Source organism: Juglans regia, chromosome 14 (genome assembly GCF_001411555.2).
Source record: "Juglans regia cultivar Chandler chromosome 14, Walnut 2.0, whole genome shotgun sequence".
Taxonomy (NCBI): Eukaryota; Viridiplantae; Streptophyta; class Magnoliopsida; order Fagales; family Juglandaceae; genus Juglans; species Juglans regia.
In genome coordinates, this window is record NC_049914.1 from 9,601,524 (window position 1) to 9,629,362 (window position 27,839).

The following is a 27,839-nucleotide window of genomic DNA, read 5'->3' on the forward strand; positions in this document are numbered from 1 at the left end:
CACAACAACATGACATATGCCGGATCCCTTGCCCTCAAACCAGACAATTGTTACGGCCTGATCCCAGAAATACACTTGCCATTTTCAACTCCCACAAAGCCTTATAACTGGAAAATTTTCTAAACAAGCAGATCAGCTCGAATATATAGAAATAAAAATAACATGATCCTCCATGTCTTTTTTTTTTTTATTCCTCAGAAACGGCGTAATAATGAATGAACAAGGACATCCGTCTCTAGGTAAGTCTCTTTCGTATCATTTTCATCACCTCTCTAACTCTCCCACAAACCCAAAGACCGAACCATGCAGGCCGAACAAGCCACAACAAGAGCTGCAAACACTGTCGGAAGGAAAAAATCCAACTTGGACCTCCTAACCAAGTGAGCCGGAAAGCACATCACCTCCATCGGATTATCCAAAGGAATCCTCACGAACCCGTCCGCATGACACGATTTTGAGAACGAGGAAGACGGAGATATGGCCGACACAAAAGCGATCTCCGGCGCGAACGATGCCACGGCCACGGTTAACGTCAAGAGAACCGTCCACGTTGCCGCGCATAGCAGCAGCGGCCACCGCGACGTGACTTGGTGAAAGAGAGTGTGTAAGAAAACGAGAAGCATGATGATGGGTTTTCGAATTAGGTGGTTTTATCTTGTGGAAACAGTGTTGGGAGGAGAACGTGAAATGAACCAGTTTTTATGAATCTGGTTTTTGCAGTTTTTGTGGGACAGAACAGAGAGATTTGAGACGCATGGAGGCACGTTTATATAAGTAACTTCTTATGGAGAGAACTGAGAAAGAATAACGAGAATGCCCTTGTTATTTAAAATATATTAATGGAGAAATACTGGCACAATGATTTGGAACCAAGAGACTTTAATAATTATAGAAACTCACGTTCTTCCATCTGGCTGGATTGACACGATACGAGGGCACCAAAGAACAGAGAAAAATAAATGATGAGGATTTATAATTTTAGGTGAAGGGTGATGCTTTGGTGGCTAATATGACGAGGTCTGTGGTCGACCTGATCCACCTGCAGGCTGCTGCATGATATATACGTGACGAGTTCGGTAGAGTGGGGAAGTTTATTGTGAAGTCTTATTTATAGCATGGCTTTATTGTTTTTTTCTTCCTTTTTTCTTTTCTCGGCAATTTAATTAACATGGATATTGCAATTACAAATGACTGTTTTTTCCCCTTTGTGAGAACACGAGTAAGACTATTACCACAATCAGAGCTCTACACTAGGAAAAATTTCAGCCATTTGTAAGTAAAGAACAAACTGCACCACTTGTCGTTTGTATATAGCGGAGCTCTTTATTAAAAGGGCTGATTTCTTCAGCCAGTTAGTTTAATAGCGAGCAATTCTATGAATTAATTATTATTCACTTTCTCATCCTACAGTTATATGATGTGAGGTAGTAAATAGTGACTGATGAGAAGAATTTTTCTATAACCGAGTTTTGCGACAACGAATATGCCTATATATACATACAAATAAATAAACATTCTGTGAATTCCAAGTTCTTGAATTGATGGTCATCTTTATATTTGGAAAGAGCGTTACTCATTTCGGGAGGGAGGGAGAGAGAGAGAGAAGCTGAAGATTCAACGGAGCAGATTGTATTACTTCAAGAACCAACCCCAAAAATAAGAAAAAAGTAATAAAATTGTGACTGCTGCCAATCCAATTTATGTTGTAAACCAAACTTGAAAATTGTGTAATTCCATATATCGAGTACCTCACCAGAAGTTTTGAGTTACTCGTCCAATGATTCCTGTACACCTACCCCGGAAAAAGACAGTTGAGAGAAATAATTTGAAATAGTTTTAAAAAAATTGAATAAAATATTATTAAAATATTATTTTTAATATTATTATTATTTAAAAATTTTAAAAATTCAATTAATTATTATATTTTTTTATAAAAATTTAAGAAAATTATAATAATAAGCTGAAATAAATTAAGATAAGTTGAAGTGAATTTTGAATTCAATCAAATCCTCGTGAAAAGAAGCGAAGAGTTCGTCCATGTGATATCAAGGAGGAGCCTATAGACATTGTGAGGTCCATGATTCCATTTGGTAGATCTGGAATTCGATTCAAGAACGTCAAGGGAAGATGCTCGAGAGAGAGCCAAAAACTGCACGCAACAATCGAGAATTCAGACAACTATATCTATCAATCCTACTAGGCTTCCTTCAAAGAGAATGTATTTTCATTACAGGTCTGATATGATACCAGATTTCATTTCAGACCCACGAGATACAAATCATCCTAAATTGAAGTCCCAACAAGAAAAACATACCATAGTCCACAAACATGCACATTTTAGGCTATATATCGGATTGAAAATAAAAAAACATACGTAAATTGCATCAACCTTTGTCACTAGAACTGAACACACTCAGCCAGGAGCATCAAGCATATATTATGTCTATATTGCAAAACACCGCAAACTCCCCTGATTTAAAGGAGGCTTGAATGAGTCCATTTCTCTTCACACCGATGGGGGAGCGTTGACTTCGATGTTCAATGAAGGAATCAAACTTCCAAGCATTGCAGATTCCTTTCCTCCATCCCCCTCCTATACCGGAAAGGAGGCTTAACCAAACCAATAAACCATTCATTAATAGTACAAAAAACATGCTTCATATCATGTTCTTTGCTCCAAAGACATGAGAGATGTAGAATCAATTAATAAAACAATATTGCATTGAACAATCTGAAATATGAACACCTAGGAACCCAAATTCGGTTGCATTCCATTAGTAGAATAAAACCTAATCTAACTACAATCAAAGACTTTCGCAAGCCAATTTAACGCCATTTTGGGATACTCGAATGATCATCAATTCATCATTCTTAGAAACCCCACCGCGAACATCGAAACAATGTTAGCCGAAAGATTATAAAACCCAAAATCAAACAAAAATGTTTCACATCGACTAAAATCAAGAGAAGAGTAAAGACAATAAATAACTCGAGCGACCTAACTACTTCGCGTGAAACAAACACATTACTGGGACAGCGTCCAACAAACAAGCAGATACGGACAAAGCTTATTAACACAGACGGGTTCAAACTCAAAAAACAGATGAAATAGCACCTGCTCAGTACCATTTTTCTCAAAAGATCTTTTACACATACATGAAGAAACAGAGAGTGAAGACCAATAGAACGTCAACGAATCTACCTTCTCTCTGAAATTACCCCAAAGAAGAGAACTTTTATCTTGGCATAAACTATAAAAAAGTAAAACTAATGAAAGAAATAGATAAATTACGTCAAAAGATTTTCCATTCCATCTTAAAGCATATAGGTACTTACATTAAACGTGCATCTACTACTTCAAATCAAAAGACAAAATAAGGATACTGATATAGAGAATAACACAAATCCTAACCCTAGTTTTTTTCCCCAATTTCTTCACAGACCCTAGGCCTGCAAGCGTACAATTTAAGAGCTGGTGAACTTGGTGACGGCCTTTGTCCCCTCGGAAACGGCGTGCTTAGCCAACTCACCAGGCAACACGAGGCGCACAGCGGTCTGGATTTCCCGGGAGGTGATGGTAGGCTTCTTGTTGTACCTCGCGAGCCGTGAAGCCTCCTGAGCGAGCTTCTCGAAGATGTCGTTGATGAAGCTGTTCATGATCCCCATGGCCTTGCTGGAGATCCCAATATCAGGGTGGACCTGCTTCAACACCTTGAAGATGTAGATCTTGTATGTCTCCACGCTCTTCTTGGTCCGCTTCTTCTTCTTGTCGCCAGCAACGGCTCCACCTTCCTTCGGGAGCTTCTTTCCGGCCTTGGGCTTCTTCTCTGCAGGAGCCTTCTCCGCCACAGCGGATTTCTTCTCCTCGGCAGGCTTCTTCTCGGCTGGCTTCTTCTCGGCAGCTTTGGGGGCCATCGGAATTTTCTTTTCTCGGGAAACAAACGCAAACAGAGACGCGAAAGGGAGAGAGGGTTCGAGTCAGTTTAGAATCTATAGATATATACTTGAGATGGAAATGAAATGTAGTTGGTATTTCGTATTTATAAACATGTGAGGTCGGTTTTGATTGGTGAATGGGAGAAGCCACAGATCACTGACATGGCAGAATGTGGGATGTTGATCTGGAGGAGTTTGAAGTTTAAATCGACGGCAGTAATGAGATACTTGAGCCGGTCCTTGGTTTATTCCGACGAAATTGATTGGAGGAGATGGAGCGGTCGAAATGAAATGTAGTTGGTATTTCGTATTTATAAACATGTGAGGTCGGTTTTGATTGGTGAATGGGAGAAGCCACAGATCACTGACATGGCAGAATGTGGGATGTTGATCTGGAGGAGTTTGAAGTTTAAATCGACGGCAGTAATGAGATACTTGAGCCGGTCCTTGGTTTATTCCGACGAAATTGATTGGAGGAGATGGAGCGGTCGAGATAGATGATATGATATTGGATTTGTGAAAGAGTAATACGAGAGAGAAGTTATTATTGTAGTGTATATTTTGTACTCATTATGTGATTATTTTTAGTTAATTATTCTTAATATTTATTTTAGAGATGTGTGGTCTAGATGATACCATATCATGTATATAAAATAGATGTTCTTAATAGTAATTTCTATCTATATTTATTCTTTGTGAAAGAGTTTGTGAAAATAATAATATAATATTATTTTTAATTTATTTTTTTCATATTTTACAATTATACTAATTATATGTTAATTAATAATTAATTTGATTTGATTTTTTTCTAACTTAAATATATTGTGGCTCAAAATTAAAAAATAATAATTTAAGTAAATAAAATAATGCTTATAGAGTGTAAACAGTTAGTCTTTAAATTTAGAGATGAACTTAAATGTACTATAGTTCAAAATTAAAGATTTTAGTGTATGCTGATTCCAATACAATAATTTTAAATACGCATCCGTCAAATTTTGAAAATGACATTCATTTGATGATTCTAATACCAATGCTCTAATCAAGTAATTAATAAAAAAGTTTAAAATCAATCAAAAGATAAAACAATCCATCGTAAAAATAAAATATAGTTTGGTAATAAGTTGAGCATATCATCTACATCATTTAAATAAGAAGATTTTATTTATAAGATTTAAAATTTATCTTTCAAATCAAATTATATTATATTAGTACTTTATTAAATATATTGTACACCTGAATTGAGAATAGAATTATATATAAATATATATATATATATATATTATTTGACAAAAGAACATATTTCATTCACAATAAATAAGTCATATTCAAAGAAGTACATTACATAATTGTATCTAATAATCCTCTAAAAATAATAATATATAAAAACATTGATGCCACCATTGTATTATGTCTTATACACTAGCCTGACATGTCGTGCAAGTAAGTGAGCTGCCTCATTACTCTGTCTACGAATATGGAGCACTTCATAATCTGCAAACCTATCAAGGAGAAGTTGAATTTATGCAATCAAAAGCCTCTGCCTTGAGAAATTAGGTTCTCTGGATCCTATAACTTCAATAATAATCAAAACTAGACCATAAATACCTAAATATAAGATCATTTGTAAACCCCTTAATGCAACCATAGCTTCTATATCGTCCACTTCAAGCTCACTTGTTTCCTTTTTACACGGAGCTAGTAAAACTTCACCTTTATCCCTCTTTAAATGAGTCCAATTTCTGTCCTGATGGCAGTCCTCCAACCATTTAGAACTAGATTATAGTTTGAAAAATAAATAAATAAATAATTATTTCAGAATTATGAGATATTTTTTACAACTCTTTTACAGCTCTATAATAAATTAATGATAATTTTATAAGATTAAAATTTATTTTTAATGAAATTGCATACTTGCATTGGAAAATAAATTATAAGAGAATTGTAGGTACATGAATATTATCTGTATGTTTTACATCTCTTCTCTACCTTTCTTTTTGTTTTAAATGATGTCCACGTAAGCTTGATTGTAAACCAATTAGAAGAGTATCATTGTCCACATATATTTCCCGTTAAAGATGACTAGATTCTCTTTTGTCCATATTTAATGGTTGCAAGCTAATTAGGACGAAGGAGAGAGGGATTTTATTATGTATAAATTGAGGATGACAAACATTTAGATGATGGTGTTGATATCGTGTTTGGCAGCTCGAACAATTCTGCAAAACCCAAGCTTCCAAGTACCTGCAACTAAGAAGAAAATGAGACTCACGTGGCCTCCGAGATCACTTTGATGCCTAAGTCAATTGATTGCTATTTGAATAAGGGAAAACACAATGCAGAATAAGAGTTATGCAAATTGAATCGAGACCCTCCCGTAAGGAGGTCATCCCTTATTTATACTTGAGTCAGGCCCTTCAGTTGAGGAAGATCGTGGCGTGTTAGATGCCAGGCCTGCCACCACCCCTTCTCTGTCGCCCTCATGGGGGCTAGTCTGTGACCTAACGAGGGATTGCACCGTGTCTACTGTCCTACGTCTGCGCGGCCACCACTTCTCTATCATGTCAGGAGATGTCAGATTGTGGGCAAATCGTCCTTGGCTCGTGGGACACTCCACTGTGCGCCGGATTTCCTGAGATCGATTTAGGTTGGCTCGTGCCTGGGATTCGGGACTCTGGTGTCGGGGACATGATGATGTGTTGCCCACTTGGCTCGGTAATTCGATTTGGCAGACCCCGATCCTCCCGGACCCTTAATGGACAGGCCCGAATAGTCCGGTCTTGCGCTTACTTGACTTCCCGACCCTCTCATCCCGAGCCCTTGGATTCCCAACTCGAGCTCAGGCTTCGTGGTTCAACCTTCCTAAGCTTGGGCCCTTCATAAATGGGCCTCAGTTTGCATGGACCCTACGGGAGTGGGCCTTCCCTCACAGAAGAGAACCCTTAACTCCAATTAGAATAAATTGTGTAACCTTTGTTTGTTTGGGACATTGGCAATATTGTAGTAAATAATTTGAGACGTGCTACGTGCAGGGATCCAAATGCAAAAACATGACACGCGAAGTCCAAAACAAAGTTTCTATTCATAAGAGCGGTGCTACTCTACCACCCGAGTAGCACCGCTTGGTGTTACCGCTAGTTGTAAAAGTAATTTTTCTTTTTTTTTTTTCTTTTTTCTATTCACTTTTTTTAATGTATTTAAATATTTTTTAAAAATAAAAAAATGCATCAATATATTTAAAATCACTTTCTTCATCATTCGGTATTTAAAAAAAAAACACCGAGCGGTCAAACTGAGCGGTATGTTTTGGGCGGCGTAGTAGACTTTTCCTATTCATAATCATGTTTTGGCCTTCATGTCCTGCTTCTATGTTTGGGTCCGTACTCCGTGCCTCAAAGCATAAGAAAAATTATAAGCATACTAGTATTGGATTATGCGTCTGTATATACATCTATATATTTGCATAATATGATTTTAAAATATTGGGTTGTATTGGATTATGTATATCTAGAAATTTATATAGCTCTGAACAGTATTTCTACAAATTTAAAGATACATTGTTCACTCTCCAAATTTTATTTTATTAATTTTTTCTTTTCCTCCCCTCTCTCTCTCTCTCTTCACACTAACTGATAGAATTTTAAGAAAAAAATTCTAGTAGGTGCTAAATGATAAAATTTGCAATGATGCTAATTGCAAATAGGAAAAAAACAAATAATAATATGCATAATCCAATGTAAAAGTTTTTTTTTATATGCAAAATCAATTTCTAAAAGATGTGATTTTATATATGCATATAGAGAAATCAATACTAGTGCTCTTAGTAATTAATTTGGATGGGTTAAAAATAAAAAATAATAATATTTTAATGAATATTTATACAAAAGTTGTGATGTTAATGAGGTTTGGATAGTTAGTTGAGATAAAAGTTGAATAAGATATTGTTATAATATTATTTTTAATATTATTATTGTTTTGAGATTTAAAAAAGCTGAATTGTTTATTATATATTATGTGGAAATTTTAGAAAATTATAATGATTAGATGAGATGAGTTGAGAGCAACTCTGAATCCAAACGGGGTTGTAGCTGCCTACCTATAATATTATCATAACTGCTTCTAAGCGGTCTAGCTTTTTATTTCTAATAAACAGCCCTCTAATCAAAAGCAACCACGTCACAATTTACACCAAAAGCAAAATAGTTGCAGCCACACACGATTAGACCTGCCACAATTGTAATTTCTTCGTCTTCGTCTTCGTCCCGTGCGGTGTATTTCTCATTTTTCTCTTTCAGTAATCTCTCTCTCCGTCTTCGGAATTTCTCAGTTTCATTTTTTTTTTTTTAAATCTTCTTTCTTTCCTATAGGATTTCTCTTCTTAATCTTGTTTCAAGGAGTTCAATTTATCAATTTTTATTATTGACGAAAAGCCCTAATTAATTGTAAATTATTGGTACCTAATGGCACCTGAAAGCTTTTTTGGGTCTTTTTAGTGAGAAACCGTAAGTTGCCGATTGGGGTGGTGCGAAATCTATGGCCGACGGTGGTGCTTAATTCGTGTGGGTCAGGTGGTCTAAAAATCTTCTTGCTTGGTAACGGATGGTCGACTTCGAAATGAGATGGTGGCAGTGGAACTGAGCTTCGTCTTGGGCAACGGGCTTGGTGGCAGTGCACTGAGGTGGGCTCCATTTGCACCACTGCTGCAACTCATCTCACCGGACCCCCAAATTGTAAAATGAACTGGAGAATGTTCTAGCCCAAAGTAGCGAATGATGTGAAGAGAGAATCGAAGATTAAGAATCTTGAGGGAGAGAAAAATCGAACCATTCTAAGGTTTCTGGATTTGTCGCTAGAGGGGGTTGGGGCTGTCCGTCTCCTTGCCACGGTCGCGAGGGGGGTGGTATTCGCAGCACCGTCATGAGGGGTGAGGGGGTGGTATTCGCGTCGCCAGGGGGGTTCTGATTCACGAGAGTTCTCCTAGATGAAAGAGAGAACAAATATGAGTGGAAAACAAAGAATTTGGTGAGGTGCGGTCCCATGAAAATAAAGATGAAATGTGTACGTGTCCGCTTCTAATTGGTGGGCTGTTTTTAGGGGCTTAACAGCCCAACCGGTCAGCAGGTTTTCTCAAATATTATTTCTCAACAGTTTTCCCATTAGTTGAGTTGGCCATAGTTGACATAAAAATTACTTCAAGTGTATCACATTAATTAAGTATGATTAAAAATGACCATATGATCAATAAGAATTTAAATCATAACATTGTTGCTTGGAAAATGGAAGGCATGACAACGTTAAGTTTCGTCTAATTAACCCTGAATCAAACTATACGTAGCTTTCATAAGAAAATCATAATGTGACATGATACAATATCATTGATTAATAAACGAGGGTTAAATTACACACATTCAAGCTCCGTCTGGATTGAGAGTTGAGATGAGATAAGTTGATGTAGTTTTAGATGAGTTGAATAAAATTTTGTTAGAATATTATTTTTTAATATTATTATTATTTTAAGATTTGAAAAAGTTGAACTGTTTATTATATTTTTGTGAAGATTTAAAAAAGTTATAATGATGTTATGAGATGAGTTGAGATCACTTCTCAATCTAAACGGAACCTAAACCTTTGAAAAATCGTGACCATCAAGGTTATACCCTCTTACACCAACAAAAGAACAAACGAGGGAAAGTTTAAACTAGTTTCATATCTATTCAATAACAAGTTTGAATGAGTTAAAAACCAACAACGCCAGCAATTTAGCACTCATTTGGTTACACAGATGAAATGAGATGAGATGAAATGAAAATTAAAAGTTGTATAAAACATTGTTAGAATATAATTTTTTAATATAATTTTTATTTTAACATTTGAAAAAATTAAATTATTTATTATATTTTATATAAAAATTTAAAAAAATTGTAACGATTATATGAGATAATATGGGATAATTTGTATTGCCAAACCATCCTTAAACAGCATTGTATCGTAATCGGCCTCCTGCGAGCCTAAAGAGGTGAAAATCCATTCAGCATTCATAGTCTCGAAACAAAGCAGAAAGTATTTTTTCTAATCCAAGATGATACACCTTAGCTTGTAGATATAACAAGAAGAAGAAGACACTCATTGCTTCAGTTCCACACAAGAAAGAAACCATAAGATATTGATTGGAATCACTGTAGGGCAAAACTTGAACAACAAACTAATATCATAGCTCATTCAGCGAGTTATGATCCATATAGTCTAATGTACTCATGACTTAACACAATATGAATATGACCGGTGAACATAATTTTTCATTCCTATTTTTCACAATCTTTTTATACAATTATAGTTTAAAATGAAAGTGATTTTGTAAAACAATGATATTTTCGCAAGTTATTTTATAAAAACATCTTTCATTTAAAATATGTTTATGAAAAGAGTTGTGTGTTTACCATTTTTCGCATGAAAATATGAAGAGGGTGTTGTATTTTAATACTTTTTTTCATGTTGGTGCATTTTTGTCATACTCATCTTCTTCGAACAAGTTAACAAAATCCAAATCTCCTTATTTTGAGGTAAAAGAAAATAAGTATGATTAAATTAAGAATATAATATAAATAATTAAATTTTATTTATTTCCATCAATTTATATTTTTAGAATAAGTAATAATTTTACATGATGTTAAAGCTACGAGAAGAGTTAAATTTAATTTTTTATTTCATATTGTTAACATGAGTTACGATAGCATTTTGTCACTTGGGATTAGGACAACAAACAAATTAAGTTTGAGTGAGTAGTAAGCTTGAGCCTTGAGCTTTTTAGATAGTTATGTTTTATGTTCAAATAGCTCATGCGATATCTTGTATTGACTTAGATAATGTATGACATTCCACATTATTTAGAAATGAAAAGTTTTTACTCTTTATAAATTTATAATGATGTCTAATGCTTTTGAAATATAAGCCAAAATGTGATTTGGACGTCCCTTAAGGCATTACAATTTGTAGAGCCCGATCATGATATAATTATAGGACATGATTTTGAAATATTAGGTTTTGATGTTTAATTATAATAAATAATAATGATTGTTTAGAGGAGTATTTTGACTCTTTAGAAATATGATCTTAAATTTTTAAAAAAATCTATTTGCAACCGGCCAGGGGAACTGCGAGGGCACTGCGTCCCACGTGGCCTGTTGCAAATAGACATTTTTCTTTACATTTTTATCTCTTGCATTTTCTTTGCTTTTTGTTCTAGTTTTTGTTTTTGATGAAGTGGTTACGGAGATCAGGATATGTTATCTAAAATGGTGGTGAAATGGGTATACTGTGATGGAAGCAAGTTTGGAATTGAGCCTTACTCTGTTGAGGTGTTGCCCAATGGAGATTCAGCTACCCACGACGTCGTCACTCTCTCAATTTGATGAAGGAGATGAACTTACCTCTTGGGTGTTGAACATCAAGATGAAGGATATGAATAAAGAATTTTGTATTTCCCTCCGTGTTTTTTTTTTAATAATATATCGTCAACCAGTTTTCCAACGGTTACTCGTGCTGGTGGTATATAGAAGAACTGTAAATTTTTACTTGGTTGCTAGGTTTTATTAGATGATATTTTTTGTTATATTAAGGTTAGTCAGGGCATGTTTACAAAATATAAGAATAATGATTTATTATTTGTTGGAGTTAAAGGGTGTCCCACTTATCTCGTGTTAAATTTAAATAGGTTGAAGATGCCGCTAATGCAAAAGAAAAAGGTTGTAGCTGAGGAATTGTTAGGGAGTTATGGAACAAGTGAAATTGATTGAGTAGCAGATAAGTTATATTCCATAATCTCTCAGGTCACCAATAGAACAGAGAAATGAGAAGGTTGCACTTTTGCATAATTCAAGAGCCAAAATCTACCTATCTTTACACGGTACCTAATCCAATTGTAGCGAAGAAATGATATCAGAGCTTATCTCAATTAAAATTATAGGATTTGAGTTGTGCCACCTATGACGAACTAATCCGACGAGAACGTTAGGAATTTAAAATTGAAGATTGTGATACTCCATATTGACTGATAAGTGATAAAAATAAGTTGTGCATGATATTCCACATTACTTGAGAATATGAATTTATTGCTTTAATGGTTTAAATGAGACTCAAATTGTATCACTAATTAATCTTTTTTGAAATATAGGCCTAGAAGTGGCTTGGGCCTCGCTTGGGGTGTTACAACTTACTTGGCTTTCAAGTGAATTCGAGTTTGTCTAAGGTGCGGTTTGTATTGTGAGAAGAAATGATATGATTTTATATTCAAGTTGAAGTTAAATAAAATATTATTATAATATTATTTTTTAATACTATTATTATTTTAAGATTTGAAGAAGTTGAATTGTTTATTATATTTATATGAACATTTGGAAAAGTTATAATAATGAAATGAGATGAGATGAAACACTCTCTGAATCCAAACGAGCCAGAATTGCTTAATTTTATATCTTACAATTTTATCAAAGATTTTGACAAACAAACTTTGTAATTTCGTATATATATAATTTTTTATAGTTTGTGTGTGTGTGTGTGTATATATATATATATAAACATCAATGATTATAATCATAAGGATTCAAACATATGTATAATATTAGGGACATGATCTCCTCTCATCTTTTAAAATACTAAAGATATTATCCTTTTAAAGTTAAAATTATACTAAAAAAAGTTATGAATATCAAGTTCTTATAGTTTATATGAATCAAACTAAGTTTTGTATGAATTGTAGCAATTAATAATCAATTTTAATTTTATCTTCATAAATAACTCATTTAATAAACAAATCAAGTTGAGTGTGAGTTTAGCCAATATGGTTTTGAGTAACTTATTGAATAGTCCAATTTATTTAGGCTTCGTTTGGTTGATTAACTCATTTCAATTCATCATTATAATTTTTTTAAATTTTAACAAAAAATATAATAATCAATTTAATTTTTTTAAATTTTAAAATAATAATAATATTAAAAAATAATATTCTAATAATATTTTATCATCTCAACTCAACTCAACTCAACTGACTTTATCTTTTAAAAGCAACCTTACAGGCGTACTTGAGACTTGTTTAAGAAAATCTATGCAGTAAAGCCCTTAACTCGAGTCCAAATGTGCTGGCATGAGCCTGAAAAACAAGCACCATCACCACCGCCTGACCAGCGCGTATGGCTCACGTGTCGCACATGCTACGCTCGGGGTTAAGGCATCGTCATAAATATGCATGTCCAATGGTTTATATGATTTTGGATTTTTAAAATATTGTCAACCCCACTTCTTTCTTGACAGTTTGTGAGACCCACACGCTGGCATATTGGTTGTGCTCAAAACATATTTATTGGCTTGATAAAAAAAAAAAATGATTAAAATTTATATAATTGACGTAAAAAACATCATATATTAAATTGAATAAATTTAAAATAATTTAGATTCTTGTTATAGTAATTAGTTAAAGATATAAAATTACAATTAATTCATCAAATATTAAAATATTAATTTATCACTCCAAGTAAATATTAAAATATTAATCTCTCACTCCAAATAAAAATACTATTTGGATAAAATTCTAGATGAGTTTAATGGAATATTTTTTGTTATTAGCATTAAATGATTTTTGAAAATATGATGTTTTAATATTAATTTAATTAGAATATAATTATTATTACTATTTAATTGATAGAGTCACAAAATGTGATAGAAATAAAATTTAATAGAAAAATTATTAAATTAATAATATTTTATTATTATATAGAGAGTGAATGGATAATTCAATATAGAGATTAAATTTAAATAGAATAAGTAAATATAAAAAAATATGATATTAATTAAATTTTAAAGATAAATTTAATCAAGTCAATGCAAATGCTCTTAATCGGTGCCTATAGTGATATTGTTTTTCTAACTATGTTTATACTTTATCCAAACGAGAACATTGAAGTAGTGGAATTGAAGGCCTCCTACGAAATACATCAAAACATTCGACCATAGCTTCTTTTTGTGGTTGTGATTTGAAGTCGCAACTAATGGATATCTACTTGTTGGATCAACATAAATTACCATAAATTACCTTTGGTGGTCTTCTCCATGTCTGAGTCAATGAATGTGGGCCCGAACTTGTAATTTATTTTCATTTCTTTTTTATTTTATCAATTATTTATTTAAGTACCGTAGTTATTGTAACGGAATTTTTAGAGAAATGATATTTGTAGTTGTGAGTGTGTAAGTACCGTATAGTCGTTTTAAAAAAAATAAATAAATCTAGAATTTACATAAAAATAAATTAATTTTTTAATAATAGATCCTACTCTTTTTTAAAACGATTGTATGACGTTTACATATTTTACGACTGTATATAACATTACACGAATTTTTATATTCGTCGCTCCTAATCTCTTGCTATATTTTGTTTTTGACTTCAATGCATTATTGATTAAAATAAATATATTTGTAAATAAACCCGTAGGGTATTATGCATTGATCTAAATAATTGTTACACTGACAAAAAAGATATCGTAAAAATTTTCATAAATTAAAATAATTTTATATAATACTTTAAATATATTTTATAATAAAAATAATTTTAAAATACAACATTTTATATTAAATTAACTGAATTTATCAGCTTACTTTTAATAAAATCTAAAGCGGTACTACTTGAACTGGGGCTGCCGGTTGCTTGAAAAGTCCCAAAACTCAAAAGTAGGCTGCTTTTGTTTGGATTTAGAGATGATTTGTTACATTTGATTCTCAACTCAATTGAATTTAGTCTAATTTTAAACTGACTCTAATATTTAAAGATCCAATTTAAAACATTTTTATACGTGGGACTTATAATATTTTTTAACTTGAAACGTCTTTATACGTGAGACTCGTAACCTTTTTCAATTTCTCATAAAAAGTATTAAATTTTTCTTAACATTCAAATACATTTTAAACTTATTTTAGATAGGCTCCACATAACTCCCTCCACTACTCAACTCATTACAATTCATAAAGAATTCACCTCAACTGAGCTTAACTAACATCCATAAGCAGCCTTATCTCATTTCATCACTATAAATTTTTTAAAATTTTCACATAAAATATAATAAACAATTCAATTTTTTCAAACTTTAAAATAATAATAATATTAAAAAATAATATTTTACAATTTTTTATAATTAGATTAAATGAGTTTAGATAAGTTGTAATAATTAGATTAAATGAGTTGAGATAAGTTGAGTTCACTCTTGTATCCAAATCGGGTATTAATGGGCATCAAAAATAATTTTCTAAAATCATGATATTCCATTGATTATTTTTGTGAAGACGAAATAGAGAAAAAGAAACAAAACCGCTTTGGAGGGTCGATCTTCTGTTGACCCATAAACAACCTTCAATTAAATTTTGACACGTCACTTATTTCACATTAAGCCAATGGAGTGCATCATACTAGATTATTCATTTGTATGACCCTAGACTCCTCACGTTCCATGTTCTCAATCTTTTCGTCTTCTCCTGCGGCCATTGCCAGGCATCTCCGCCGCCCATCATCTCTGACGTTGCCCATCTCTGTTGTCGATCTCCCCCATCTCTGTCGATCATCTCCATCTCCTCTCCAAAATCAACCCACAATCAAACTACAATCTATTCAAAATCACAGTGAAACCCATCTTTGCTTGGTTGCCAAGAAAACTCATGAAGAAAATAACAGAAACATCAAAACATAGTACCTTAATATAATATAGCTTTGCTTTCAGAGAAAATAAAGAAAGAAGAATACAATAAATTGATCAAATCATGCACATTTCAGTGGTGCCCTTATTGCTTCCAACATTTTCTCAGATACCAAATAAAACTGAAGCCAACACAAATCGATTTGAACTCCAGCAGAAAAAAAACAACATTAACCTCTGATTTCCAAAATAAGTCAATGGCTAGAAAAGAAAATATGAGCCAAAATCAATAAAATTAAAAAATCCAAGCAAAGAATTGGAACAATAAGTAGCTCCTCCCTTATCTTTTACATGCTCAGTTCCACACGGACACAGCTTAGCGCCACTGACCACCACCCAACTCAACCTCGAGCTCCTCCCCTTCGGTAAGCTCTGCCACTAGCCTCTCCCTCTCTCAGTATGCTTTCTCTCTCATCTCTCTCTCTCTCTCTTCTCACTCACGGCGTGCTCACTTTCTCTCTTACCGTTCCCTCTCACTCTTTGTCTCCCCCTCTCTCGATCCTCTCTCTCTCTCTCACTCTCTCTCAGCTTCACCGTCGCCTGGAGCTGCAGCCGCATAGTGCACTTCTTTCCTCAGTGGCGTTTCTCGTGTGGTAAGCCTTCATTTCATTATTCGCCTTCCTTGAGCGATGACGGAGAGAGGGGTGAAGAGAGTGGAGAGATGAAAACTCATATCTGGGTTATGGGGTAGAGTGAGGGGACGAGGGATCAATTCGTGTAGGGGTGATCTCGGTCCGGGCCAGTAGGTCCTCTGGGGGTTTTGTGGACTGGACCGGACCAGTCTCGTTCGGTCCATTTGGTTCCCCACAGTACCAAATGGGCCAATAGCCCAATCCTAAATCTTATAATTTTTCAACCCAACAGTCATTTCGGCCCACTAACATTTTATCTAATTTTAAGAAAATACCAAAAAAGAACTTGAAAGGAAAATAAAAATAATTATAAAAAAAAAAAAAATTGTCTATATACAATAAACTTGAATAAAAAGGATTTACTACAAAATAATATAAATTTTTTATATCTATCCAAACAACTGAAACAAGACTATGATTCATAGTAATAAAATTAAAAAAATAGAGATAAAGAAATTTAAAACAATCCCTAGTCAGTAAAATCTCTAATAACTAATAACTAATAAGTAATCATCCAATTTTTCTAAATTTCAAATTCCAAAAAAAAAAAAAAAGAAGAAGCATATTTTCATGATTAATCAATACAAAACACAAATATATATAAACCGAAAAGTCATATTAATACAAATATAAAAACATTAGTTAAATATTACTACATTAGTCATATTAAAGAAACAGATAATAATGCATTGCAGTCTGCAGCCCTACTCCATCACTATAAGCCTATAAGAGCACAGCTACACAATCGGAAGATTCACAACCAACTCCAAGTTCGTCACTAAAGTCTTCAACGTTTACAGTTTACCTATAAAAAAATAAGAGGTTAAAGGCTTAAAGCTGTTATGAACTTGTGCATTTATGCATGTAAAAACTGGGCTGTTATGAACTTATGGAAAAAATACAGCCTTTTATTATTTATGGTTCTATACAAAATAAAAGTAAATAAGTTAATATATGAGATCATGCAATATATGCATCTAATTATTATATAAATCTGAAGTCTGAACTAATATATGCATGCAATATATGCACCAGCGGCCTTGCTAACCTCTAAATTTAGTGCTCATTCTCAATCATTTATTTGCTTCTTTAGTCAGTTATTTGAACCCTGGAAATAAAAGCTTTCAAGATTATCTAGCTTTAGAAAAACTACAAAGACAATTAGAAACAATAGAGAAAGAGAGAATTCATAGTGGGAATGGAGAAGGGAATGAGAAGATACAGAATTTGAAGACGAAAACACTCTTTGCATCAGGATTTGAATGAAACAAATAATTGTACTTGATTACTCCTCTTGAATTTGAATGAAATAAGACACTAAAATCCATGGTAACTTCCTATAGTAAATTTATAACAAATAAGCATAACACCAAAAAAAAAAAAAAAAAATAGAATGAAAGAATGTGATATGTACGTTTGGTTTGGTTTGGTTTTGGGGTTTGTATTTTGAGAAAATGCTGCTTTCATTGATTTCTCAACTTTGTTCTGTGATTTGTTATGAACTTCTCATAATTTGTTTTAAATCATGATTTCCCCAATTGGTTGGTTTTGTTGTTTAACAGTCACTACTTTGGTATTTATTGGGAAAATCATAAAGATGGGTGTTTTTTGCTGCTGTCCATGTGATGGAGAATTTGAAGAATATGCTCTTCCACAATTGCCTATTTTGTTTTTAAATACAGGCCATTGCAGCACTTAAAAAAGGTGCACATCTATTAAAGTATGAACGCAGAGGGAAGCCAAAGCCAAAGCCAAAGTTTCACTGATTGCCAAAACTTCCAAATCTAACATAAGAACCTACTTAAGCAATCACCATTTCCCAATCAAGTTTCAGACTAGTCTTTATTTCTTCTACTAGTCAACAATTAATCATGAATAAAAAACCATAACCAACAATCTTCTCACCTCTTTAGTCTTTAATCAACATTGGGTGTAGGGTCGGTAGGTATTATATTTGACGTCTCCACAGAATCAACAAAGTTTCCAACAAGTTCTATCCATAAGAAATTAAAAAAAAAAACAAGTTAAATAAAGTTACATAACATAGAAGATAAAAAAAAAAAAAATCACAAAAGATATCAAAAGTAAATACATTATATACCCATATCCAATTACTTCTCAAATTCCTCAACTTCATCCATGAAAGTCCTAAGACTTATTGGAGTAGAAGAAGAATGAAACTAGTTTTGGGCACATATGAGACCCTCAACACTCATCGGATTTAAACTACTTCGGAAATGGTCAAGTACACGACCCACAGTGCTAAATGTAGATTCAGAGGCCACAGTAGATATCGGTATTGCAAGTACATCGCTTGCAACTTTTGAAAGTACACGATATTTAACTGAATTCACATTCCACTAATTTAGAAGGTCAAAACTATCATCTTGATTCTCACATCTTTCATCTAGATATCTATCAACGTCTAACTTACTTTTCAAATTGTCTTCTGACTGTAATTGTTGATTAAATTGAGCCATCAAATGTGCATTTCTACTCGCAATCTTGTCAGCTGAAGGATCTACATCTTCATGTAGGAAACTTGTGCACTGACTCTGAGGAGAACTTTCTCCTTCATTTTTCCCGTATGCCTCATACATGCGGATAAATGCATTTCTCACATTCCAACTGAAATCACATTTTTTTTTTTTTATTGATCATGTGCGTACATTTACCCTAACCCAAAATCAAGATATTGCATCTTGTAGCGATGACCAAGAAGAACCCCAACATACAACAACATATTCTGATTTTTCAAGTTTTCCTAATACTTTTCAAACTTTTTCTTTATATTTGTGGCCATTAATCCCTCCACGAGGCTTCGTTCTTCACACTCCATGTTAATAGCATCTTTAATACTAACCAACTCCCGAAAAAAACATTGCAAGTTACATATTCACCCTCGAGAAGCATAAAGTTACATAATGAAATAATTGAAGAAACTTCACAAATAGCTTTACCTTCTCCCAAACGGATGCATTGGGAGGCCCCAATTTATTTGACTTTCTCCTATTCACCACATCTTCGTCATCGACATCATCATCATTGTCATCTCCAATACTACCAAGGAAGCACATATCCTCTTTCTCCAACCGATCAAAAGTTTTTCTAAATTTTGAAGCCATCTCCAACATAAGATAGGTGGAGTTCCACCTAGTTGATACATTTAGGTAAACTTGGCTTTTGAATTGAATATCTTCCAACCCCACACATTTCTTAAATATACTCCACCTTCAAGGAGAGGATTTAACATACTTCACAACACCCATCACCTTCGCAATAAATTCATCATATTCTTTCAACCCCTAACGAACGATTAAGTTCAAAATGTGGGCACAATATTGAACATGCAAGAATTCATGTTCCAAAACCATGTCTCTCCTATATTTGATTTTTTTTTTTCAAAAAAGAAACGACCCCATTATTAGAACTTGCATTATCAAAAGTGAGTGCAAATATTTTTGATTGCCACAATCATGCAAACACATCTCTATGCCCTTACCAAGTGTATCACCCTTGTGATTTTCAACCAAAGAAAATGAAAGAATCATTTTGTGTAATTTTTAGTCATCGTCAATAAAGTGTGTTGTGAGACACATATAGTTTAGGTTTTGCACGGATGTCCATGTGTCCGTGGTGAGGGAAATTCGTTGCCCTCAAATAGCATTTCTTAACTTTTATTTTCCTTAAAAAATAAACTAAAACAGTCATTGGCAACCTTCATACGGGATTAAATCCCTACCCACTTAGGGCAAACCACAAGCATAAACTTTCTGAAACTCTACCCTTCAACATGCCTAGAGGGCAATTCATCAAGAATAATCATTTCTGTTAAGACTTGTCGGTAAGCCTCAACACTAAATGAAATGGGCACAAGTCCCCCACTACCACTTCCTCCCTCCATCTTCCAACCTAGAGTCGTCTGAGACTTATTCGTCTTCTTAAATGGATATTTCTTACATTGTTTCTATGTGATAATTCATGGACTTCGTATCGTTGGTCTTCATATCACATGCATACGAAACATCACAATAATTACAAACAACTCTAGGTTTAGTGGGATCACCTTGTGTTGACTCTTGCACATCATTTATAGAAGACTTCATTGGGCTCTGATCAAATGAGATCAATTCAACTCAATTGCCAATATATGAAGTAATTTAACATGAAATTATAAGTTGAGGATACAAAGTGACTCTGTTCAAAACTATTATACTATTATGTTTAAGAATAAATTCCAATGGCTCTGTTCAAATGAGATCATAACTATTATACCCATGTAGTGAAAATAAGATCAAAACAAATGCAAGTACAAATTACATGTAAGATTTAAGAATATTGTTATGTGGTATCTCAAAGTGGTATTGTGATTATTTGCAACAATTCCTTGATCTAACGACATGACCTATGGGACAGGATGATTATCTGTCATCCTGTTTTTGTGAAGAAATCACCCATAATTTTTAGATTCAACAAATACAAGTACAAATTAAAACAAATACATCAAGATAAAAAACCATAACAACAAATACATTAACGTTCAAGTTCTTAACAAATACAAAATACATAACAAATATATCAATGATTCAAGATAAAAGATAAAAGATTCCAAACAATCGGCTTTAGGACTGCGAGGAGGGGGAGAGAGAGAGAGAGAGAGAGAGAGAGAGAGAAGGTACCAATTGGCTGTGAGCCTGCTGCGACAGAGGGGACAGAGGGGGGATCGCGGCTCATGGTGCTTACTGCTTATGGTTTCTCATGAAGAATTGGGGAAAAATGATGAAAAGAAGAAATGAATCCGGGGTGAAGATTTGAGTTATAACGAAACTGCGTCGTTTGGTTTGAAATTAGACCCAAACGGTGTCGTTTTAGGCATGTTAAATTGAAAAAAAAAATAACTGAGTTGCATGAAACGACTCCATTTCACGCATCCCAATTATTTTTTTGCCTGCAGTGACAAAAATAACGCCATTTAGATCCAATTTTGTACCAAACGACGCTGTTTCTGGGAAGGCAGCTCATATGTGTGTTTTTCACTTGTATATTTTTTGCACATAAATTAATTAAAAATTTTATTTTAATTAGTAAAATTAAAATTAAATAAACTATTTAATGTAGATTTTTTAATTAACTCATTAAAAAAATAATTAATGATTATTATATTTATGATGTTAAATATTAATTGCTAATTTGTTACTAACTTAGAGTTAGAGAATGTCAAATTGTCAATGACTCAATGTATTATAATCTATGAATCTATGATCATTTTCAATTTTTCAATATTTTAAACTTTGAAGTTTTTACATTTTGTATATGTAATATGATTAATAAATCATCGTATTAGCCTATAAGCCTATAAGCCTATTAGGTATATATAGTTATGGTGATATTAATACTATACTATTAGTCTATTATACATATATTATGCTATAATCCTATAATTATTGTAATATATTAATATATACTAATACTATATATTATACTATTATAGTGTTACTGTTACTGCTATATATAGACTTATAGTGTATGTGTATATATATTATAATGATATAGTGATACTAATACTATATATTATATAATAATACATTGATACAAATACATTATGGTCCTATGGAATATATATTATATATTATATAATAATACATTGATATAAATTATTACTAATACTATTATTACTATATACTATATTAATAATTTAATAGTCATATTAATACTATATAATAATATATGGTCAATTGGTCATAGTCTCATAGACTCATAGTGATATGGTCATTAGTCATAGACTCATTGTGATATTAATAATTTAATATTATATATAGACAATAGACTTACAGACTTATAGTGATTTAGTTATAATTTATAATTATAGACTATAGTGATTTAGTTTATATATAATTATATTGATGATGTTAATTATTACTTTATTACTAGCTTAAAGTATGTTAAATGTTAATGCATAATGAGCCATTGAGCCATATACAAATTTTAACATTTTGTATATGAAGCAATAAGTATAAATAATTTAATTATCCTTACATATTGATATTACATCTATAATTGAGAAAGATACATACTTAACATACTATTATAAATAAGCATAAAATATTTAATTATCCATACTATTATAAATTTATAAATTATACATACATCATAATTTATACCATAACTCTTAATAGTATTAGACTATTAGTAATACATTAAAGAATATAATAATACATTGATACTAAATATATATAGTTATACTCTATGGACTTGTAGTGATTAGTTATTAACTTATTATGATTAGTATAACTATAACTATAAGCTATATTAGACTATTAGTATTTTTCTTTTATACCATATTAGAGTCTAGACTATTAGTATTACTATAAAACTATAAATATTAGTATTAGTTAAAATTATAAATTATAAAATTATATACAATTATTATATAATTAATATATAAATTATAAAAAATATATATATTTTATTTATTCATTCGGTCCGGGGTGAAAAAGCCCTGGACGGTGGAACGGACCGAATTAATTCGATCCTATGCAATTCGGACCGAGACTGACCAGGCCCAATCTCGGGTCGGTCCGATTCGGACCGAAGTGGCCGATCCGGTCGGTTTTTCTAGTCCAGACTAGCTGATTCTCACCCCTAATTGCATGCATGCGGTTATTGGAGGGCTGTTTTTTAAACTTCAATAGACGGACCGTTTTGAAGATTAAAAGGCCCTGTTTGATTGTAGGACTGTACTGAAATCAACTCAGTTAAGTTTAATTTTAAACTGAGTCTAACATCTAAACACTCAATTCTCAAATTACTAAATTATTTTTACCTTAAAACCTTTTTACACATGAGACCTATAACATTTTTTAATTCAACACATCTTTATACTTGTGACCCACAACCTTTTTCAAATTCCCATAAATATATATAAGCTCATATTAATATCTAAACACATCTAAACTCATATTCAAAAATTTATTCTACCATCTCAATTTATTATTATTTATAAAAAACTCAATTCATTTCAACTCAATTTAGATTTATCTAAACGCAGCCTCAAAAAGAAAATATCAAACTTGTGAAAATGGAAGCGGGAAACTGAAAATATTTACGGAAGAAATTTCATTTTTAAAAAATCGAACTCGCTCCCCATTGGTCTATTTCAAAACACACGGATGGAACGAACAAAACTCCACTACACACGCTCCCCCAACGCCACAGCCGTCGATAAGGCCGGGATCCCACGGTCAGGACCCTCACACTTTCTAATCCACTCAACGCCCAGTCGCACATGGTTCGCACTTCGCACGTCGATTATATATTAAAAAACCGTGCACTACCCCCTCATCTTACTCCACCTTGTCCCCATTTCTGCCAATCTGCCCTAAGCCAAGAAATTCGTTCGTTCAAATCTGATCTTGTTGCAGTCGAGGTGCTCGGTCGGCCGTCCGGCGTCTTTTTTGGTAGGGTCCGATGGAGAAGAAGGGTGCGGGAGGAAGAAGAGGCGGTGGTGGCCCCAAAAAGAAGCCGGTTTCCCGGTCCGTCAAAGCCGGTTTGCAGTTCCCGGTCGGGAGGATTGGCCGATACTTGAAGAAAGGAAGGTACTCGCAGCGTGTTGGGACAGGTGCTCCTGTTTACATGGCTGCCGTACTCGAATACCTAGCTGCCGAGGTACGATAATCTCTCTCCCTCTCTCTCTCTGCGTGTGACTATAGTTTATGCTTTATTTTGGGTTTTACCTGGTGCCCTTCCTGTATCTCTTAGATCTTTCGCGTTGCTTTATCAAATGTTGTTTGTTTCATGGGTTGTGTTCAGTTTGGTAGTTGCACTTCTGGTTTTTTACCGGATGTATTTCCTTGTTCAACTTATTACTTCATTTCGTAATTTTTCTGAGGAACTAAAAACTTAAAAATTACGCTGTTTTGATGCGTTTCTTTGTAATTCCGGGGACTACTAGATCTAGACGCACAAGTGTTTGTGTTTGCATTCTTTTCTCATTGTTATCAATCTACTACGGATTGCTTGAAAACTTCTCCTTTTCCCTGTCTGGATTTTGAAATGATCGAATTTAACGTGTTTAAAGGTCTTGGAGTTGGCTGGAAATGCGGCTCGTGATAACAAGAAGAACAGGATAATCCCAAGACATGTTTTGCTGGCCGTTAGGAATGATGAGGAGCTTGGAAAGTTGCTTGCTGGTGTTACCATTGCTCATGGCGGTGTCCTTCCGAACATCAATCCTGTTCTCTTGCCTAAGAAGAACGACAAGGCTCCCAAAGAGCCCAAGTCTCCCTCCAAGGCCACCAAATCCCCAAAGAAGGCGTAGCTTTACTCTAGTCAAATTAGACGCTTCTTTTTCCATTTGTATGTAATATGGATTAGATCCAATCTTGTTCTCTGTTGCTCGTGCAGTTGAAAACTGATTTCGAAAGCACTTTCGATGTCTCTGCTAGTCTTTCCTCTTGCAATTAATGGATGGATGAAACTACTTGTTTCCATTGCTGACATTTAGTCGCTCATTACTTTTCTTCTTGAACATTTGCTATGACAATTTGGATGCTTTAAGGGTAATGGAGATGTGATTTCCCGTGTTAATTATTCTTTGATATGGCGTCCATATGCTAATCGGGCTACAAGTTTAAGCGAAGAACAATCTTTTCCTTTTAAAGCAATCTTTGCTTCCACATGCAGCCATGCTTGGCTCTTTCTCATTTCCCTTTTTAGCATTAATTCTGTCCCTTTCCCTCTTTATTGCATTCGGCATCCGTACTTTGACTTGTAGATATTTGACCAGTCGTTCACTCTGTCGGATGACGGCTGCGTGTCTTTCAATCTTGTTCCACTTCTGAAAGCCAGATTGATGAGAAATTTGATTGTTTGTTGTCTGAATCGTAGGATGAATCGGCTATGTGCTGTAAAAGGCACGTATCTCTTGTTGAATATTTTCCTGAATTCCAGCTACAAATATCAGCTACCAATTCTCTCATTTCATACACTATTTTGCCCATTTTCTCAGCACTACTGTTCCGTACAACCACGGTTTCCAACCGCGTTGTAATCGGCTGACTGCCATGTCAAATGATTAAAAAAAAAAAAAAAAAACAAAATGGATGAAAGAAACGTGAAGAAGAGAGAGTAGCCCTGGCTATGCAAACAGAGGTGGAAGGAGAAAGTGTTTTGTGTGAATCTCTCGTGGCCAAATTAGTTAGTGATTTTTTCTTCAATAATTTATAAAACACTTTGTATACATTCTTAACCTCCATCGCAACAATTCTTCTGCAATTACACCGTTTCTTCCTTAATACAACCAAACCAATAAGTTTCTAAGACTTTAAATACAAGAAAGTGTATCACCGTTTGTTTCATATGAGTTTGCTATTAAGACTGATGAAATTAAGGTTGATAAGGAGACCTTTGATATGCTTAATGCTCTTGGTATGTCTGATATCCCTGGGCTTGTTGAAGCTGAAGCTTGTTGTTCTTGCATAGGTGTTTAGTCGTGGTGCAGGTGGTGCTCCTAGGAGATACTGAGATGGTTGAGTCTCTGTTCTTTTAAGAATCAATATTTTAACTTTTATTGAAGTATTGGATTCTTTTTGGTTAGTTTTGATGTTTTGTTATAGTGACAAGGTATTCGGATTGTTAGTTTTGGTTATAATTGAGTGTTTAGATGTTTTTGAAATACAAGAAAGTGAGTGAATTCAAATTGGTTCTGGAGCCCAAGCTCAAATTCTTCAGAACTCTCTAGCCCACACTGATACTTTTTTTTTCTTTGTTGTGTGAATTGTGAGTTTTTACCATGATGAAGAAGAAGCTTGCGATGCGGAACAATAAGTGTGGCGTTTTTATCATCCATGAGGAGTGTTAAGGAGCTCCTGATCCTCACACCTGTGAAAAACAGAAATGAGAGGAAAATCAGTAAACTAACTAAATCAATTTGTTAGATTAAAAAATTTCTCTATTTCCCTAACAAAATTTATTAGCAACCAAACAATGGGCAGTCCCCAAAATTTCTCCGCAACCAAACAATGGGCAACCAAACTTGAGGGTCTTGAGTGATTTCAAAACAAGGGCCATGATATTTGAGCATGCGGCAGAGGTGGAGGCAAGAGGCCATGGTATGCTTTCGTTTGTGCAAGAAACTCATCTCTAAAGTTTAGTAACGGAATGATTAGCGTCTTTAAGCGAGAGGGAGAGGGAGAGGTTCGACAGAGATGGAAATGGAGGGAGAGAGAGAGGTAAAATGAAATTTTAAGAGAGAGAGAGGGAGAACGAAATGAAGAGAGAGATGAAAGAGAAAATAAAACGGGAGTGTCATGGATGCGTCGGTTGCGCACTAATTGCACTAGGTGGTTGCATCTATCGTTTTTGTTTTCTTAGTATAATGAAATGTGTTCCCAAATAACACTAATTATTCATAAATATATTTGTACCTTCCAAATTACGAGAAGTTTTGCATTTTGCAGTTCAAGGTTTCAAAATTGGCCTTTGTACTCTCTGTTAAGGTTTAATGATTAGATTGTACTATATTTATTTTTCATCCATCTTAACAATTATAATTGGATAATGGTTCAAAGTGCAAGTTTTTGGTACGACGAGACTATAATAGTCAGACTAATCAGTTTTGGTAGTTTGAGATACAAAATAAAAATTCTTTAATAATTGTGAGTGTAAGTATATATAATTTGCCCAATCATTATTTATAAATAATTCAATCAATTTGATATTGTCTGGCTTTCTAGTTGTAATTTGATTTTTATTTATGATACAATAAGCAAATTACTACTTTTTTTCTCTTATGGAGAAAGCTCAGTTTGGATTTAGAAATACTCTCAATCCATCTCATTTCATTATTATAACTTTCATAAATTTTTACATAAAATACAATAAACAATTCAACTTTTAAAAATTTAAAATTTTAAAAATAATAATAATATTAAAAAATAATATTCTAACAATATTTTATTCAATTTTTAACTTTAATTTTAACTTATTTTATTTCATCTCAATTCACTATCCAAACCTAACTTTAACATATGAAGATGATAAATTTTGGCTTTCAATCCTAATCTTTAGGAGTTGCAATTTGTATTCATGGATCGTGTTGGTATTGTGTCAACTTATAAAGATTAAATTATATAGGTCAATCTAAACACGACTTTCTTAATTAAATTGATAAATTAAACGGGTAAAACTTTAAAATTCTAACATGACTCGTATAAATAATAAGTGATATGACACAACCGGATTGACTCGTTTAATAATTAACTTTTATTGAATTAACTTTGATACGATCCATTTAATCCATTTCAATTCGTTTAACTTGTTTCATACAAATGAGTTGAGTTGATCTATATATTTATTTTTAATCTAATTAATATAAATTTGATATATAATACAAGGATCACCATATAAATAATTTACAATTACAATTAGATTTATGATAAAATATTTTATTATCAATATCCAAACCAATAATATATAAGAAAATGAATATTTTTATAAAGTAAAATTATATATTAACAAAAAATGGTTTAATAACTTGAGTTAT

General features: G+C 33.2%; 3 protein-coding genes across 3 annotated transcripts; 1 reads left to right on the plus strand and 2 right to left on the minus strand.

Annotated features, from left to right (window-relative positions):
- Positions 1-253: 253 nt before the first annotated feature.
- LOC108992958 lies at positions 254-717 on the minus strand. Its single transcript, XM_018967684.2, has one exon. The coding sequence runs from the start codon at positions 621-623 to the stop codon at positions 273-275; it is 351 nt and encodes a 116-aa protein (XP_018823229.1). The 5' UTR covers positions 624-717; the 3' UTR covers positions 254-272.
- Positions 718-3,280: 2,563 nt separating this feature from the next.
- Positions 3,281-4,213, minus strand: LOC108992961 (histone H2B-like). Its single transcript, XM_018967687.2, has one exon. It carries the CDS (start codon positions 3,913-3,915, stop codon positions 3,466-3,468), a length of 450 nt encoding a protein of 149 aa, XP_018823232.1. The 5' UTR covers positions 3,916-4,213; the 3' UTR covers positions 3,281-3,465.
- Positions 4,214-23,626: 19,413 nt separating this feature from the next.
- LOC108992963 (probable histone H2A.4) lies at positions 23,627-24,883 on the plus strand. Its single transcript, XM_018967690.2, has 2 exons — positions 23,627-23,962; positions 24,375-24,883. Exons 1-2 carry the CDS (start codon positions 23,765-23,767, stop codon positions 24,612-24,614), a joined length of 438 nt encoding a protein of 145 aa, XP_018823235.1. The 5' UTR covers positions 23,627-23,764; the 3' UTR covers positions 24,615-24,883.
- Positions 24,884-27,839: the final 2,956 nt, after the last annotated feature.

What these genes read in the sequence shown, in the direction of transcription:
- LOC108992958 (XM_018967684.2), bottom strand. Translation starts at nt 623, where the DNA reads ATGCTTCTCGTTTTCTTACACACTCTCTTTCACCAAGTCACGTCGCGG.
- LOC108992961 (XM_018967687.2), bottom strand. Translation starts at nt 3,915, where the DNA reads ATGGCCCCCAAAGCTGCCGAGAAGAAGCCAGCCGAGAAGAAGCCTGCC.
- LOC108992963 (XM_018967690.2), top strand. Translation starts at nt 23,765, where the DNA reads ATGGAGAAGAAGGGTGCGGGAGGAAGAAGAGGCGGTGGTGGCCCCAAA. An exon ending in TCGAATACCTAGCTGCCGAG is followed by an intron (nt 23,963 to 24,374) that starts GTACGATAATCT and finishes ACGTGTTTAAAG; the next exon opens with GTCTTGGAGTTGGCTGGAAA.